Source organism: Dama dama, chromosome 20 (assembly GCF_033118175.1).
Source record: "Dama dama isolate Ldn47 chromosome 20, ASM3311817v1, whole genome shotgun sequence".
NCBI lineage: Eukaryota > Metazoa > Chordata > Mammalia > Artiodactyla > Cervidae > Dama > Dama dama.
The window spans coordinates 86,477,688-86,496,944 of record NC_083700.1 but is presented as its reverse complement, the minus strand read 5'-3'; the positions used below and the strand labels follow the sequence as shown (position 1 = coordinate 86,496,944).

At 40.9% G+C, this 19,257-nt stretch overlaps 1 protein-coding gene across 1 annotated transcript in view; it reads left to right on the top strand.

Moving 5' to 3' along the window:
* Positions 1–19,257, top strand: part of C8A (complement C8 alpha chain) — a 69,294-nt gene that overhangs the window by 11,214 nt on the left and 38,823 nt on the right. The window contains exons 2-5 of the mRNA XM_061120022.1: positions 5,519–5,621; positions 11,460–11,604; positions 13,135–13,282; positions 18,739–18,928. Coding sequence (XP_060976005.1) covers positions 5,519–5,621; positions 11,460–11,604; positions 13,135–13,282; positions 18,739–18,928 — 586 coding nt within the window. The remainder of the gene's footprint in view (positions 1–5,518; positions 5,622–11,459; positions 11,605–13,134; positions 13,283–18,738; positions 18,929–19,257) is intronic.

The window sequence follows — 19,257 nt, the reverse complement described above, 5'->3', positions numbered from 1 at the left end:
CTTGGAGATGCTTTCAAACTATTTGCCAAGATTTACTAGGCCACAGATTTATTAAATGTTCCTTAAGTAATTGAAAAATTGATACAGCTCTTTTGGAAAGCCATTTGGCCATATGTGTCATAAACTTTAAAACCATTTGTATCCTTCAATTTAGCCATCCTATTCTACAGGATGTATCTTCAGTAAATAACTTAGAATACAGAAAAACTGGGTGCTCAATACTCTAATTGTTTAATGTTAGTGGAATGGAACAATGTGCAGTCATCATAAAAATTTATGTTTCTCTTATAATATTAAATGGAAAGATCAACATATAAAAATGTAGTAGTATGACCTCAACTATTTTATGGAAATAAAGAAGGAAAGGAAACAGAATTAATGGTGGTGGAAAGTTGGACAATTTCTTTCTTTTATAATCTTTTCTATGTTATCTTAAGGAGAATGCATGACTTTCAAAATCTATAAAAAATAAACTACATTAAAAAATTCATTGGCATGATAAGAGAAAACGCCAGTCATATTGATATTGGCTAAAAGGTTGGAGCCCTGTAACGACTTAATGAATGGTCCTTGTATACCTTTTGTAGCCTTGCTTCAGTGATAGCATGACTGTGTGTGCCTCTGTCTAGACATCATGTCACAAAGCTTTTAAAACTACAGCAACATAGCACTGCTCTGTCTAAGCTTTTGCTTCCATCCATTAATACTGTTTCCTTCCATTTTGACATCATAATGCAGTCTCTGTGGGCTTACAATGACATTATCTTGACAATTCTACAGTGAGACGCAGAACTAATGCTGTAGTTATTTTCTGCTCCCAAACCTCTGCCCTTGTAACTACTCTCCCATCTTTTGGTGATTAGAACCCTTGCTTTTCTCCATGTTTCTATGCTTCAAACTTTTAATGTTAGGACAATCTATCAGAAAAATAACATATGGACCAAACCTTGAGCCATCTGAATGTCTAGACACCAGGATTATTTAATTAGATTCTAACTGGAAATTAGGTTCAAATAAATTTCTAAACAATGTCCTTCTATTTTCCATAAACTGGTTTCATTCTTTCCATCCCCTTTAATTCTCCTTCCTTCCCTCCCTCCCTCCCTTCTCCTCTCCCTCCCTCCCCTTCTCTCTTTCTCCCTTTCTTCATTTCTTTACTTTCCTAAATATTTACTGAGCAACTTCCCTGGGTCTGGCACCATGATAAGTGCTGGGAGTTCAGTAGCAAACACGTGAACAGTACAAGTACCCGCATTCATACAGTTTATGATCTGGTGGAGATGGCAGAAACTATACAAATATTATAAGTGTGCTAAGTTTTGAGACAAAAATGTGCAGAGATTGACCAAATCATGTGAAGAGAGATATCTCATCAGTCAGAGTATTGAGGAATGTTTTCCTAAGGAACTGATGTTTATGATGAGGCTGAAGATACCTAGGAATTAACCAGCAGAAAGATACTTGGATTCTTTCAAGACTGGGTTTCATGGGTAGGTGTGATCAATGGAACAGTGAGGTCCAGGAATTTAGGACATAATTACAATTTTAAAATGATGGATCATGAAATCAAAACTGATTGTGAAGGGAAATGAAACTAGGGGAGGTCTTATTGCTAGAGAGAAAGCTTAGGAGTCAATGGAGGCCCCAATGAGGTCCAAGAAAAGTTCATGGGAATCCTTGAGTATACAGAGATAGAAGGAAAAGAGCCTGTGGAGTGCCAGATAACTTCACAGGTGACCCATGAATTAGTTATTTGGAAGGGAATCTGTCTCAGAGAGCAAAAGTCCAGGATGAAATCATGGAAGATAATGGAACAAAGAGTCACTCAAGAGGAAGAGAAGGAACAACTGAGAGCAGAGAGCATTGAGTGGTTCATTCATAGTGATGCTGAGGTCTCCCAGGGTTATGAGAGGAACCCGAATAGAGAGGAAGATGATAGGCTGAACACTAAAGTTTTCTTTGAAGGGATGATAGAGCTGGTGTTCTATACTAACATCATTTTATAAATCGGAGTTTCTCAAAGTGTGGTCTGTAGACTGTAGGCAGTCCCCAAGATCTTATGAGGGCAGTATCTGGGAATTCAAAACAATTTCACAATAATACTAAGGCATTATTTTCTCTTTTCACTGTGTTCATGTTTGCCCTGATGGTGTAAAATTAATGTTGACTAAAGCTACTATGGCCTTGACACAAGTCAAGGCGGTGAGGTCAAACTTATAGGAAAGAAGTTTTTCACTTAGAAAATTTCTTAAAACAGTTAAAATTGTTAATTTTATTAAAACTCAATCTTTGAAAACTTGTTATTTAACTATTATTTGTGGCCAAATGGAAAGGATGCATATAGAACTTCTACTGTACTTGAGTATGACGATTGTCTTGAGAAAAAGCAACTGTTTGAGTTAAGTCAATGTTGATGTCTTTTTCCTGGAACATTGTTTTTACTTGACAAAATCACTGCTAGACAAACTACTGTTATTAGGCTAAGATAATTGGGAGACATCGTCTCAAAAGTGAGCAGAGGGCCTATTACTTCCAGGAAAACAGATAGCATTATTTGTTACCAATGACAAAATTTGGGCTTTCAAATGAAAATTAAAACTTGGGAAAACATGTTCACTACTATGAGCTTCAGATCACTGTTAATATTAATAAATTTGACTTTTAAATATTTTATATTGAAATATGTGAATATTCTTAAGATACATACACTCGGGGAGCCATTATTTTCTCAATTTCCAAGGTTTACTGTTATAAAAATTATGTATGGATGTTGTTGTTGTTTACTTGCTAAGTCATCTCTGACTCTTTTGAGACTCAACGGACTGTAGCCCACCCGGCTCCCCTGTTCATGGGATTTCCCAGGCAAGAATACTGGAGTGGGTTGCCATTTCCTTCTTCAGGGGATCTTCCCCACCCAGGGACTGAACACGTATTTCCTGCACTGGCAGGTGAACTCTTTACCACTGAACCACCAGGGAAGCTTCTGACATAGATATCAGAAGCATACACAGACCAATGAGTTTTAATGTAACAGAGAATTTAAAAATTCACCAATAGGCTTTCAGATTATAACTACAACTAACATCTAAGAAATTACTGCTTTTAAAGTGTTGGTGTAACATCAAAGAACATCCACAATTATCTGAGAAGACTATTAAAACACTCCTCAACTACATTACTTTTTCAACTACATAACTGTATGATGCTGGAGTTTCTTCATAGATTTCAATTAAAGCAACATATTCAATGAAGAAGCAGAGGTGAGAGCCTAGCTGCTTCCTATAAACCAGACATCAAAGGGATTTGCAAAAACATAAAACATAACACTTTTCAATAATTATTTTTCTTGGAAATGGATTTTTAAGTAAACATACATGGTAACATGTAATAATTTCACAGTGATTTTTAAATGGGAAAATAAACACTTCAAAATGTCTCAGTTTTTATTTTATTTTATTTTTCAGTTTTGATTTTTAATTCTGTGACTATCAGTAGATCTAGTCTCCTTAAATAAAAGCATTTCAGAGTCCTCATAGTATGTTAGTGTATAAAGTATTCCTAGGATCAAAGTTTGAGAACCAATGATAAATGTGAACACTACTTTCCTGAGGATCCTAGGGCTTCTTGTCTTGGGTTGCAGCCTAGGGGGCATCATTCATTACAAGGACCAGCTCATGGCATAATCAGACTGAGTTTTTAAGCACTACAGCATCATCCTTGCATACGGTAGAGGCACAATATATTTTTAGTCTTTATTTCTTAAAACTCTGATTGAATGAAGGGAAAACATGCACAGATATTTTTTTTTATTTGCTTAAAATTTACATCTCAAAATTGATGCATGGAAATGAAAAGAGTTCTGGGGATGGAAGTTGGTGATGGTTGTACAACAATATGAATGTACTCAATGCCACTGAACTATACACTTAAAAATGATTATGGTAAAGTATAAGTTTTATGTTATGTACATTTTACCACAATAAAATATTGGGATAAAAAGAGCAATAGGCCATATATCTTTTGTTTTAAAAACAGCATATGAAATTTTTAAGAAGGATGATAGAATTAATCAAGTATTGGAAATACTCCTGCATCCCATGGTTCCAAGTAAGAAAAACTGTGCCTTTATGAATGTTCCTCTCATTTTCTTGCTCTATCCCCACTCTTACTTCCGGATAATTTGAAGGTTAAGGGAATATATATTGTGATATTGTTTCATGTTCTATGGCTACAAGTACCCAGATGCCCAAATCAATGGGCAACCTGTACAAATTAAAATAAAATTAAGCATCTGTTCAGCCATAAAAAAGGGGAAAATCCTGCCATTTGTGACAACATAAATGAACCTGGAGTACATTATGCTAAGTGAAATAAGCCAGGCAGAAAAAAGGCAATACTGCATGATCTCAGGTATATGTGGGAATCTAAAGAAAAGTCTAACTCATAGAATCAGAGATAGAATAGAGGGGCTTGGGGCAAGAACAACATGGGCAGAGATTTGGTCACAGGATATAAACTTTCTGTCGTAATGATAGCTTATGGTGAACGATGTCAGATTCATGATCTCCAAAGAAGATTTAGCTTTGGGATCAGGGACCAGGCTTGATCACTCAAGAGCTTTTGTGTAGCTGCGTTTTATTAAAGTGAAAAAGGAACAGCAAAAGCTTCTGACATAGATATCAGAAGGGGGAAGAAAGTGCCCCCCTCACTAGTCTAAGCAAGGGAGTTATATACTTTTTAATTAGTTATTACAGTAAATCAAAAGAAAGTCTCAAGGTTGTAAAGATCTTACTAGACCCACTCTCACAGTTTACATCTTAAGATGAGAGGATTAGCCAGAAGCTTTTCAGGAAGGAGAAACTATCCTCAAGCAGGATACACATTGTTGTTATATAATCCTTAGTAGAGTTTAAACTGAGTTGTTTGTTATGTAATCATCAGAAAAAAACTCTGTGACTAAGACTAAGAAATGTAGAGAGGAAAAAAAAAGATGTTTGTCCTTTCCTCCTCCTTGAGAATTTCAGACCCCTATCTCCACTTCGAGAGCCCCAGACCACTTTCTCCTGCTCAGGGACCCCAGACTTCTTATCAGCCTGCCTAGGAATTGACTCTCTCAATAGGATGAGAAGTTCCGGGATTCTAGTGTGCAGCATGGTGACGAGAGTGAGTAATAGCATAGTGTACACTTGGAATTTGCCAAGAGAATAAGTCTGAAATGTCTTAGCACACAACAGAAGGAAGAAAGGTCATTATGGGAGATGAGGTGTGTGTTTCCCTTCATTGTGATAATCATGTCACAATATATATGCATACCAAACTATCACGTCAGTCATCTTAAATACACCATACAATTTTTTCTTATCAATTATGCCTCAATAAAGCTGGGGGAAAATTCAGCATCTGTTTTCATATTATTAAGATGCCATCATATTAAAACAGCTTTTCACATTTATAATTACAGAAATTAAAATGATCATGATAAAAAGTTAAAAACTGAATCGAGGTCTTTTGTCTCTAGGAGAGTCAGTCGGGCTGTTGAGAGTTTCACCCCCACAGCTGTTTCCTGCCAGTTGGACAGCTGGGCAGAGTGGACAGACTGCTTTCCATGCCAGGACAAAAAGGTGAGACAGTAATGCCCAATTCTGGAGCATTTAGCATTTGGATTGTGCAGTTTGCATTCAAATGGGGGTAAGCAGTTGGCACTGTAAATCTAGAAGTCTGGGGAGAAAATGGGTCTAGAAATAGGTATTCAGAAGCCATACACACATGACGGTGAAACATATTTCTGCTTCTTCTGATTTTGTTTGTAAGGCATTTGGATGAGGCTTCACAGACATGCATGTTATGGCTTAGAAGGAAAAAAGTAGCCTTCCAGACATGGGCACACTGATCCCCACTGGCCTCTCTGGGTCCTGGCCAACCTACTGCCCTCCAGTGAGAGTCATCTGGAGGGACCAATGACTTGAGAACAAAATGCCAAGCTGTCCATGACCTAGGGAAAACTGAGATAAACCAAAGCATGCCACACAGGGTGTTTCTGAGGATTTCACGTTCGTGCACTGAAAAAGGCTGACATGCCCAATGAACAGATGTATATCTATCTTGCCCACATAAGTGGTTTTAATTGGTCCAAAATGATTGCTAAACTCAGTAGCATAAGGGGAATGTTGGGAGCACTCTGCTCAGGCAGGGAGAAGTATTACAGCTCTGTCTTCGTTCAGAATCACTGGCCTATCATGATAATAAGAAGACTAACTTCTATTCTGTTTTCTTAGTATTTTAAAATCTCTGCAGATAACACACACCTTCACTGGGTGCAGCCCCTTACATGCTACACCACTGCCTGAGCCTTGCCTACTAGCCTATTGCTGTCAAGCCTGTGTTTCAGCTTTGACTGAACAGCTTAGATTCTGGTTTGCACCTTATTTGCTGTGTTACTTTGGACATATCTTTTACCTTCTCTGTGCCTCTGACTCCTAATCTATAAGTGAAAGTAGGAACAGTATGTACATCACAGAGTTTTTGAGAACATTAAATGAATAATGCATACAAAAGCGCTTTTCATGGCATCCGGCACACAGTAAAAGTGAAAGTCGCTCAGTTGTGTCTGATGCTTTGTGACCCTAAGGATTAAACAGTCCATGGAATTCTCCAGGCCAGAATACTGGAGTGGGTAGCCGTTCTCTTCTCCAGAGGATCTCCCAACCCAGGGATCAACCCCAGGTCTCCCACATTGCAGAAGGGTTCTTTACTGGCTGAGTCACCAGGGCAAAGAGTAAGTGTTCACTAAATGTGAGCGGTTTCACTTCCTTTCTGTGCCCTCCTCTCTACCCCTCCTCCTTCTGCCTTGAATCAAGCCCTCCTTTTTTCTCATCTGACCTCTCACAGAGTCTGCTGATGATTCCCCTGCCTACAACCCCCTCCTCAGTGAGACAGGAAAGTGCTCTGGGAAGACTTGATGACACTGGTGGAAACACCATTTGGACCTAGTTTGTTCAATTCTGAAGGCTTAAATTTATGATCTTGCCTCTCCCACCTCTGGGATATGCCAAAGAATTCTAGGCATTTCAGTTTAAAAATATCTGGCCCCCAATTCTTATTCTGCTTTGACGTTCTGGATTAATATTCTGAATCTGCTGTGATAAATGCCACAAACTGGGTGGCTTAGAACAACAGAAATGTATTCTCTCACAGTTCTGGAGGCCAGAAGCCTGCAGTCGAGGGGTCAGTAGAGTCAGTCTCTCTCTGGAAGCTCCAGAGGAGAAGTTGTTCTTTGCTTCTTCCAGTTTCTGGGGGCTGCTCGCTCCAATCTCTGCTTCTCTGTCTGCATCACTCCCTTCCCTCTGTGCGTTTCCCTCACGTGTATAAGTGATACCCCCGCTCTGCCTTCCTCTTACAAGGACACTGTGATGGCATTCACAATAATCCAGAGTAATTTCTCCGAATTAATGATGTCTGCAAAGATCCTTTTCCCAAATAAGGTAACATTTACAACTTTCAAGGATTAGGACTTGATTTCTTTGCATGGCCATTATTCAACCTATTATACATTGAAATAACATCCTAAAGCTACATTTTTCTCTTGTGTTACAGTTTAGATAGCAGATAGCACAAGTGAATGACTTATAGTTTACATCAGCATTGATTACTTTCTTAGGGATTCAAAAAGTTGTGTCTTTAAGGTAATTCTTAAAATGATTCTGTTAACTATTTAATTGAAAGGCCATCTGAGTTTCTTTTTATTAAGATGTTTCTTCCTCTCAAAATCTCCCAAAGATGTGCATTTCTGAAAAGAAACATTGTCTACTAGGTAGAAAAGAAAATCATGTCTTAATGATACCAACCATGGGCAATGGCACGGAGAAGTCCCTGGGGGAGTATCCTTATCAACCTGTCTGCAATACAATGTCTTCATTATTTGATAACAACCTAGAAACTAGGGAGTGGGTGGGAATGAACCTGATGCCTGCACCATCATTCCAAGTATAGAAACCACAGGAAGGATGTTAATGACAATAATAGTGGCCATTTATTAAATAATTTCTGTAGACCAAGGACTGTCCTAATGCTTTAAATAAATCATCTTCTTATTTGACTTTGGCAGCCAGTAGTGGGTGATAAGACAGATAGACACCGTCCTCCCCTTTGCTTAGGTTGCCCATTAAGAATGCAGCAGAGCCTCAATTTAAAGTCTGGCCAGTCTGATTTCAAAATGCCCATGAATCTGAACTGTATGCCTCTCCTAGAGCTATATGGAGAGTAGTGAGTGATATTAGTGGTATATTATATATACCACTATATATATTATATATAATATATATGGTATATATCATATATATAATATATGGTACATATATTAGTGATATTACCTAATCCAATACCTTCTCAGTCATAATCATTCCAGAGTAGTCCAGCAGCTACAAGGATGATGACAAAATTGATAGCTCTTATTACTGGGCACACACCAGAATGGAACAGAGAGCGGATGTCTTTACCTGTGTGATCACTGATTTTTAGAACACTCTCAGATCTCTCTCATCTTACAGATGAGAACACCGAGGATCAGAGGAATTAAGGACTTTATCCAGTGACATCCACTGGATGTACCTCCACATACACTGTGAGTTGCAGAACTGGAATTCTAACCCAGTTTAAGATGGGATCATTAATAGAATGTAACCTCCTAGACTTGTGAGAATTAAGTGAGACAAATAATGTAGAGGGATTTCCCTGGTGGTCCAGTGGCTAAGATTCCACACTCCCAGTGCATGGGGCCCAGGTTTGAATTCCTGGTCCGGGAATGAGAGGGCTTCCCAGGTGGTGCTAGAACTTGCCTGCCAATGTAGGAAACATAAGAGATGTAGGTTCAACCCTTGGGTGAAGAAGATCCCCTGGAGGAGGCATGGCAACCCACTTCAGTATTCTTGCCTGGAGAATCCTATGGACAGAGGAGACTGGTGGGCTATAATCCACAGGGCCACAAAGAGTCGGTCATGACTGAAGTGACTTAGCCCTCACGCATGCACACAGGGAACTAGATCCCACATGCCACAAACTGAGAGCTTGCATGCCTCAACTAAAGATCTCATATGCTGCAACTGAGACCAGGAACAGGCAAACAAATAAATAGTAATATTTTTAAAAAGAATGTATAGTGTTTAGTCAATAGTAAGCACTTAATAACTGGTAGCCACCATCATCACCATCAATACATTAGTAACTGCAGGTCTCATAACTGATGAATGTTTTTTGAGGGCAAGAAAGAGAAGAAAACTGGATCTATATTGGTATGACAAGCTCTCTTGTATTTACTGTGTTGTGGAACAAGAATGTGGGTAGACACTGAAAATATCTTCATATTCCCACACTGACCATTAATTATACTCTCTTCCCACCAAGTTTACAAATCTGCCATCGCTGTTATTAACTGACAGGCATGAAAGGCAGATGGACTGGTTGGAGCCTCACTTCTTTTTGCTACAACTCCCTCTTTGCTAAGGAGCAGTCATGTAGGCAGAAGTGAGCAAGGTGAAAGAGAGGGGAAGTCACATTGCTTTGCACTCATCCCTGGAAGCATCTGGAAAAGGCTGCATTGATAATGATAATGATGTAGAAACCATTTCTGCTTATTAAGCACCAATGATATGCCAGGCACAAGGCTACATGGTTTCAGACCTATCGCTTAGCTCTCACAAAACCCTTTTGAGCTAAGGTATCATCACAAGCACTTTACATATTAGACAACAGATGCTCAGAAAAGATAAGTGACTTGCTCATGGGCAGTTGGTAAGTGAATCTGGGGTTTTAACCCAAGTAGGTCTGCTGCTGCTGCTGCTGCTAAGTCGCATCAGTTGTGTCCCACTCTGTGTGGCTCCATAGACGGCAGCCCACCAGACTCCTCTGTCTAATTTGGGGCTAATTTCATGACTATGCTCTTCCAACTATAGGACACAGGTGGAGGAATCATTAGGGATTATGATTAGTGAAGTAAACTAGGTCAACCACCTCATCTTACAGATTTGGAAACTGACGCAGAAAGTTCCAGGCACTGATACTGTACACAGTGAGTAAGAGATAGATTCAGGTCAGGAACTCAATTCTGTTGTTTTTCAAGTCATTGCCTTCCTATTTACTTACTTACAATCTTGAAGGCAGGGCCTGTGGGCTGAGCCAGTGCCTTCCTATTTACTTACTTACAGTCTTAAAGGCAGGGCCTGTGGGCTGAGCCAGTATAAGAGGCAGCAGAAAATACGGTGCTGACTGACACTCTGTATGAAGCTTTCTATACCCCCATGTTCTGTGTTGTTATATTTTTTACCTCGTCAACTAGACTCTGAGCTTCTCAAAGACAGGGATGGAACTTCAATTTCTTGGAATATCTTACTGTTCAGCCTCCTCCTTATACACTTGTACCTCACACTGCACACCCTATAGAAAACAGTAACATAAAAACATCGAGCCCAAGATTGGTATGCATTTTATTCTTTCTGTCCTTCCTTCAGTAAGTACTTATTCATCTGAAGTCAAAGCTGGACACAGAGGCTCAGATGGTGTCTTCAGAGCTCTCTTTGTCTCTTAACGCCTTGCATGGGCTCTTTCTACCTCGTAGGCAACATGATCACTTGATACCCAGCAACTTTAGCTAAAAAGGAACTGTCTTTTCCAAAAGTTCTGAAAGAAAATTCCCAGAGAGGACTATGATTGCCATAAGGCTGAGTCATGAACCAATCACTGTGACTTGCAGATATGGGGCCCTGGTTTCCCTGCCTCATTCATATCCACACAACCCTATAACTAAGGGGGTGACATCACCCCTACCTGAATCATATGAGGTATGTCACAAGAAAAGGGGAGATGCCATGACCAGAAGAAATTTTACAAAGGAGAAGCAATAAACATCTTCTAAAAGTGCCTCCTATGCAATCCATCATAGATCAAATGCCAAGTACATGAAGCCAAATAAGACACGGTCCTCCCTTTGGTAGCCCTAACCCCATATGAAAATTGTTCCTAAAATAAGGAGATAGATAAAGAAGTAGACAATAACAACCTTATATGACAAGCACTAGGAGAGAGGGTTCATAGGGAACTGAGAATATATTATTGAGTTATAGAAGTTTTTTCCCAAGAAGGTAAACCATGAGTCTTGAAAGATAAATAGGTACTAACTGGCTTCAGAAAGGGAAGATGGAGGTCCTTCCTGGCAAGGAGGAAGACCCTAGAAATACCTAGTCCAAACTTCTCATTTGATGTTTGGAGGCCCTAATTCAATATTCCAGCTGATGACAACCTCTGGTTGAACATCACCATTTATGATTACTCATCCCCTCAAAAGACAGCTTTGCAGGGAGCTCTCAATCATTAAGACAGTCATTCCTTATGTTGAGCTGAGACCTGCCTGCACCAATCTTGGTTGATTGATAAGACAATGAATGTGTCTGCTTCCAAATCTGATTTAGTACAGATACCGGAGCCTCTTGCAGCCAAACAAGTTTGGGGGAACCATCTGCAGTGGGAATGTCTGGGACCAAGCCAGCTGTCGCAGTCCCACAGCTTGTCTGAGTCAAGCACAGTGTGGACAGGATTTCCAGTGTAAGGAGACAGGTGAGTAGCATCTCAGCAGGATAACAGCTGTGCCTGTCAAACTTAATGTACAAAACAGTTCTCCAGGAGCTTGTTAGAATGCAGAACTCCAGAGCCCCGGAAGTTATCATTCTGAAAGTTTCGGATGGGACCTAGGAACCTGAATTTGAAGTAAAGCCAGCAATCCAAGTAATCTTGATGCAAGTTTTTGGGAACATACGTTGATTTTAAAAAGGTACAATTCACACATCCATCCATTCATTGAATAAATATTAATTGAGTGCATATGATGACCAGGTAATGTGCTACTTGCTGGTGATGCAGAGATAAAAAAAAATTCATGCGCTTGATCTTCAGTACTCCTAGACTCTTTGGGAGACAGATCAATAAGGCATCAATGACAATATCCTATGATAGCCAGTGTAATGGGTGTATGTATAGGTTGTACAGATTCTCTGGCAGGGGGTGCCTAAATCTGCTTTGGAGAGTCAGGGCAGGATTCAACACGGTACTTGAACTGAGACTTAGAAAATGAACAAGTGTGCTAAGAGACAAAATGTGCAAAATGCACGGGTTTAGAGACTTGCAATCAGCCCAAAATAAGTGCTTTGGGAAGAGAGGCAGGGGATGGGCCAGGTTTCTAACTGGGGACCAGATGGTGGCATTTGGAGACAGAGGAATGGAGAGGCTCTGGAGGGTGCAGAGCATTTTAGATCCCTGGGGCTGTGATGTGGAGACTGAATAGAGAGGAGGAGCCTGGGGCAGGGTCTGAGCTGAGGGCCTGCAGGTGGGAGCACCAAGGCTGGGAGGAGGGTGGAGGCAGTGAGGATGAAAGGAGGATGGGACAGCACTGAGGACTGAAGGGCTGTTTCAGAGATGGAACAGATCCAGTGGTCATATACGGATGTGAGAGTTGGACTATAAGGAAAGCTGAGCGCCAGAGAATTGATGCTTTTAAATTATGGTGTTGGAGAAGACTCTTGAGAGTCCCTTCGACTTCAAGGAGATCCAGCCAGTCTATCCTAAAGGAAATCAGTCCTGAATATTCATTGGAAGGACTGATGTTGAAGCTGAAACTGTAATACTTTGGCCATCTGATGCAAGCAGCTGACTCGTTTGAAAAGACCCTGATGTTGGGAAAAATTGAGGGCAGGAGGAGAAGGGGATGACAGAGGATGAGATGGTTGGATGGCATCACTGACATGAGTTTGAGTAAACTCCGGGAGTTGGTGATGGACAAGGAGGCCTGGCATGCTGCAGTCCATGGGGTCAGAAAGAGTCAGACATGACTGAGCTCTTCCCTGACTTATTTTGGGCTGATTGCAAGTCTCTAAACCCGTGTGTTTTGCACATTTTGTCTCTTAGCACACTTGTTCATTTTCTAAGTCTCAGTTCAAGTACCGTGTTGAATCCTGCCCTGACTCTCCAAAGCAGATTTAGGCACCTCCTGCCAGACATGACTGAACTGAACTGAACTGAACTGATACAGGTCATGAGGGAGGGGGAGTAGTCCTGGAGGTCTAGAAGCATCCACTACCTCTCCTTGCTCAGGTCGCTGCCTGAAACGCCACCTGGTGTGTAATGGAGACAAGGACTGCCTGGATGGCTCTGACGAGGATGACTGTGAAGATGTCAGGATCTCGGAAAATGACTGCAGCCAGTATGACCCAATTCCAGGATCAGAGAGGGCGGCCTTGGGGTGAGTCACTGCCTGCTGGCTCTGTGAGTCCCGGGCATGATCTCTCATCAATCATGAGTATTGGTTTCAGGGAAACAAGAGGGTCTTTGGAAGGAATTCCTCTAGAGTGCATCCTGAGAGGCCACCATCCCTCCAGTGTTTTAGTTCATTCAGGCTGCTCTAACAAGATACCACACACTGGGTGGCCTATAAACAACAGAAACTTATTTCTCAGACTTCTGCAGCCGGAAGTCTGAGACCAGGGTGTCAGCCTGGTCAGGTGATGGTGTTCCTTCAGTTAGCAGTCTTCTTGCTGTGTCCTCCCATGGTGGAAGGGATCAGGGTGCCCTGTGGGTTTCCTCTGTGAGAGCAGTGGCTCCGTTCATGAGGGGTCCACCCTGATGACCAAAGCACCTCCCAACGGTCTCCCTCTACATACCACCACATGGGGGTTAGACTTTTAGCATATGAATTGGGGGGGGCACAGAATTCAGTTCATAACAGGTGATTTGCTCAGTCCTGCTTACATGACATAGCTCCTGTTTTCCCCTCTCTGTCTCTATCCATATATCCTTATTTCACCCTTTCCCACTCTGCTGCTCATTCCTCTTGCCACAGTTCTGTTTCCAAGGCCCTTTTATGAAGCTGTCTCTTCTACGAAGGCTTCCAATATTCCCCCAAATAACTCTCCTCTGACTAAGTGCACTTTTCAGCAGCCCTATTCATACCCTGCTTTGCACTGCAGTTGCTGATACAACCAAGGCTGACATAGGGACAACACAGCAAAGGAAATGGACTTTAAGGTGAGACACAGTGGAGCTTGCACCTCCACTCTGTGACTGCTGACTTACACCTCTCAGGACACATTTTTTTTTTTTTTTAATCTGTTGAGATCCAATCAGCCTTGATTCTAACTTTACTTCATTGTATACCTTAGGTTTAGGTTCAAACCCACACATACAACACTCACTTTTCTTCTGAGATTTCATAGTTAGTTCCATCTTTCTGGAATATCCTTCCCTATATTCCTATCTGGTTACCTTTTTACCTAATGTTATGCACTGAATTGCATCCCCCTAAAATTCATGTGTGGAAGCCCTAACACATATGTGATTGTATTTAGAGATAGGGCCTTTACAGAGGTAATTAAGGTCAAATGAGGTCATAAGGGTGGGGCCCTAATCTAATGGGACTGGTATACTTATATGAGGAGGAAGAGACACCAGAGAGCTCTCTTTCACTACATGCACAGAGAAGGTGCCATGTGAGGACATGGCAAGAAAGTGGCTATCTGCAACCCAGGAAGAGAGGCCTTATCAGAAGCCAACCCTGATGGTACCTTTCTCCTAGACTTCCCTCTTCCAGAACTGAGAGAACATAAATTTGTCAAAATTCTTGGAGTCACCCAGACTTGGGTATTGTATCGGGTGTATTTTGCTATGACAGCCCAGTTAAGACACCCAGACCTCATCTCCAGCTGGTCTTTTTGACACCCCCTCTCCTCCTCTCAATGTTGTTTAGGCTGGCTTAGTCCCCTCCCACTGCTCCTAGCATCCCTGTGTGTCCTCCTCTCCCAGCACGTAGCCAACAGGACAGAGACATCTGTTTCCCAGGCTGAGGGATCCCTCATCATCTCTGCTTCTCCAGCACCCAGCACAGGCATGAGCTTGTTGTGACACATGGTGTTGCTAGTCTTTGCTTTGGGCCATGTCCCCTAACTTGAACATAAACTCTTTGAGGGCAGAGGCTGCTCTGATTCATGTTTTTCATCTCCTCAGCCTCTATATCAGAGCTTTTCCTAGAACAGTCTGTCATTGAGTATTGACTGCAGTGAAACAAATCAATAGGAGCAGCTGGATCTTTACAGATGAGGAAACAGAGAGAGGTAGTAATCATCTCACAGCAGCTGGGCCATGTGGCAGCCCACTCCCAGTCACGTGTGGGTTCCGTGACATGCAGTGCTCATTCACTGTGCTTTAATTACCTTCAGATCACAGCCCGCCTACCAGTTAGGGCAGAATCCTGTCAGTGCATGTGGACACATACACATGAAAAGATGATCAAGTATTTGTTTCTTCCAGACCACTAATATTAGTTTTCTGGGACTGCCATAACAAAGTGCCAAACACTAGGTGGCTTAAGCAATAGAGAATTTATTTTCTCAGGAGGCTAGAAACCTGAGATGAAGGTAGGATTGCTTTTTCTGAGGCCTCTCTCCTTGGCTGCTGAATGGGTGTCTTCTCCCTGTGTCCTCACAGGGTCTTCTCTCTGTCCATCCTGTGTCCTAACTTCCTCTTCTTGTAAGGACACCAGTCATACTGGATTAGGGCCTTCCCTAATAAGCTCATTCTACCTCAATTGCCATTTTAAGGATCCTATCACCAAAATACTGTAAAATGCTGAGATTTTGGGAGTCAGGACTTCAACATATGAATATTGGGAGGGCATATTTCAGGTTCTACCACCAAAATCTTGATTTTAAAAGTGACTATGGGATGAAAAGGGTATTAGCATGAAATACTGAGGTGTTGACTTGGGAAATGATTGCCTTCTTATTGACAAAAAGATCTCAGACCATGACCCTGATCTCATGTGATTCAATCAGAAGAATTTCAAATATGTTAATATTTGTTGGGTTGAGTACTTTGCTCACACTGAACACTGAAACCAGCGGAAAGGGGCCACCTCCACTCCCAACAGCTGACATTATAGCGGTTTTTCCATTCATTTATAAGCTCTCAGAGGCCCTTCCTGATATTTTATTTTTTTCTTATTTAGGCACTTCCCAGTTTTTAATTTTTATTTATTGTTACAAAAGTAATAACTATTTGAGGTTAAAAACTGAGCTTTTTCCTTCACCATCCTTAACCTTGTCCCACCCACTTACCCTCTCTCTCTTCCTTCCCTGGAGCTGACCCCTGTTAAAAGTTGGGACTTCCCAGTCATGTAAAAATGCACTGCCAACGTACACTGTATGGAAATAATTCAATTAAATGTATTGTGCATTATAGACATAAGTATATTTTATATAAATATTATTAGACTATACATACTGCCCACAACTTGTTTTCACTCAATATTTTGAAGATTTCCCACCATATCATCTACTGTCTTTTTCTAAGCAACAATGTAGTGTTCCATAACAAGGGTCAGCAAACCGTGGCCTAGGTGCAAAATTCTGTTTTTAAATAAAGTTTTATTGAAACACAGCTTTTGCCCTATAGTGGAAGAGGTGAGTAGTTGCAGCAGAAATCTACACAACCTGCAAAGCCTAAATTATTTACTATATGGACCTTTGTAAAAAATTAAAAAAAAAAAACAATTTCCCAATTTTTCTATAGTGTAAGTGTATGATAATTAAATTACCTCCTATGGAACTGAAAGATAATTAGATTATTTCCCCCTTTTTCCTTTCATAAACAGTGCTACAATGAACATTCTCATATATATAATTTTGTACACATGTGTGAATATTTCTCCAGAACAAATTTCTAAAAAGTGGAATTTCTCTCTTTTTATTTTCACTAGGGCTTCTGCAATCAGATTTTCCAACTATACATAGGTTTTACTTATGGTTAAAGATGGCAGTACAATCTTAGAGCTTATGGTTCTCTTGAGTTTTTCTTTGGTCCATTAGAGAGCCTGTATTTATCAGCTATAGGTAGCAACATGTTCCATAGGTGGAAAGATAGAAATTGCAGGGTAAAGAGTAAGAACCTAGATTGTAATGTCCAAAAAATCTAGGGAAAAATTCCCAGTACTGACTATAGGCAAGTTACTTAATTTTTCTGAGCTTCAATTTTCACATGTGCAAAATTGTCATGTGGTTGAAAGCTAATGTACGCTAAATATCTGGTAAAATGTGTATTCAATTCATAACAGCTATTATTACATCACTTCCACTAATAGGAAGAAAGAGATGGAGAAAGGAAGAGAAGAAGGAAGTTCACGTATATTGAACTTCTACTATATGCCAAGAGCTCTATAATTATCCATTTATTCTTTAGAAGCAGGTTTTATTCATAATTCTTCCCCTGCTAATTTGCCTTTGTGCCTTTCACAAAGGAAATAAACATGACATATGCTATGCCAGAGGCAATCACCGAATGCCGTGGGAACACAGAGGAGGGACAATTGTCTGTCCAAGATAATCAAAGAAGGTGATACAGAGGAGGCAATGTTCGAGTTGGGTCTTAAAGGCTGAACAGAAGTTTGAGATGCAAAGAAAAGCAATCATTTTATTGTCTACAATATAAGAGGCTTAGATTGTAAGGTCTTCGAACTCTTAGTCAACTTTCATGCTTTTGTTCAGTTAACTTTCTCTTTTTAAGAAATTAAAGCTGTCTTTCACCTGTTTCACATTATTTTTACCTAAATATGGTTAAACCATCCATGACGTAAAACAGAGGACTTAGGCAGATAGACGTGAGGTATTGGGCCAGGGGAAAAGAAGTATTTCTATCAAGTGTACTTCTTTTACCCTAATGCTCTCATTTAGACGTCACCAAATGAGATTTTTACTATTTTGCTCTTCAAATGAGGAAAATGATCTTCAGGAAGTTTGTGGAAACTTTCTACAAAGTCATACAGCTAGTAAATGACAGAGCTGGAAATTAAGCAGGTGTCTCCCTGACTTCTGGAGAAGGAGATGGCAACCCACTCCAGCATTCTTGCCTAGAGAATCCCATGGACAGAGGAGCCTGGGGGGCAATACAGTCCATGGCGTCACAAAGAGTCAGACATGACTTAGTGACTCAACTCCCTAAATTCACACTGTGTTTCTCCATGCTGCCTAGAAGGCTACAGCCTTTCTAAGGATTAGATCATCAGCTTACCACTATGAACTATATCAATATTTCAAAGTTAGTTTTTAGCAGCAGAACTTCTTCTGAAATAATACTAACAAAAACCAACAACAGCAACATTTTCTTAATATTTCACATGAGTACCATTATGATTCCTTTACTTGTTTTAACTCATGTTTAACTCTGCGAGGGCAGTAGTATTAGCTGTTTTTTTTTGTTTTTTTTTTTAGAAATGACTAAACTGAAACACAGAGAGATTAAATGATCTGCCCAAGGTCAATCACACAGCTTGATGTGGCAGAGACAGGAAACAGATCTGGACTGTCTAGTTCCTGGGCTCAGAATTTTGATAATCATGCATATTCTTCTTCAGTTTACTCAACAAATATTTAGGAGTGCCTCCTGTGTGGGAGCCCTGTCGAAGATGCTGAATGATGTTGTCTGGCTGGTCTGGTTTAAGGGAAGGTGGGAGGCTCACACCCAGCCCACTCAGTTTCCCACTGTTTCCCAAAATGGGCCTTAAGGTACTCCACGGAAACCTAGTGCCTCACATAACCCAGTGTGAGAAACACCACTCAGCCTACCAGCCACATCAACCTGCAGAGCATATTTTGTGTTATTCTTTGCTTTTCCAGTGCTCTCTCCTAGAAGCTGCTTTCTTTTTCAATTTAGGTATAATATCCTGACCCAGGAAGAAACTCAGAATGTGTATGATGCCAGGTACTACGGGGGCCAGTGTGAGACTGTCTACAATGGGGAATGGAGGGAGCTTCGGTATGATCCCACCTGTGAGCGTCTCTACTATGGAGATGATGAGAAGTACTTCCGGAGACCCTATAATTTCCTGAAATATCACTTTGAAGTAAGTCTGAATGGGGTGCTCACAGGCCACTGTGGCAGGAAGGCATGGAGGGGAAGTCTACTGGTGAAGATAGGATGACTCGCTTTGGAAGATTTTACTTCCTATAGGGCTTGCTGGTGGCTGAAGCTCCCAATGCGCCTGCTCCCACACATGCTCAGGGCTGAAGAGTCAAGGTAAGGGCCAGGGAGCCTCTGTAAACGGGACTGTACTGAAAATGGGACCACCTCCGCTAGATCTTGGTTCTGGTCCTAAAGCAGTGAAATAGACTGGGGCCCTCTATTCTGGGCTGCTAGTCAGAAGCCCTATTTCCAGGTTTTGACACTATTAGA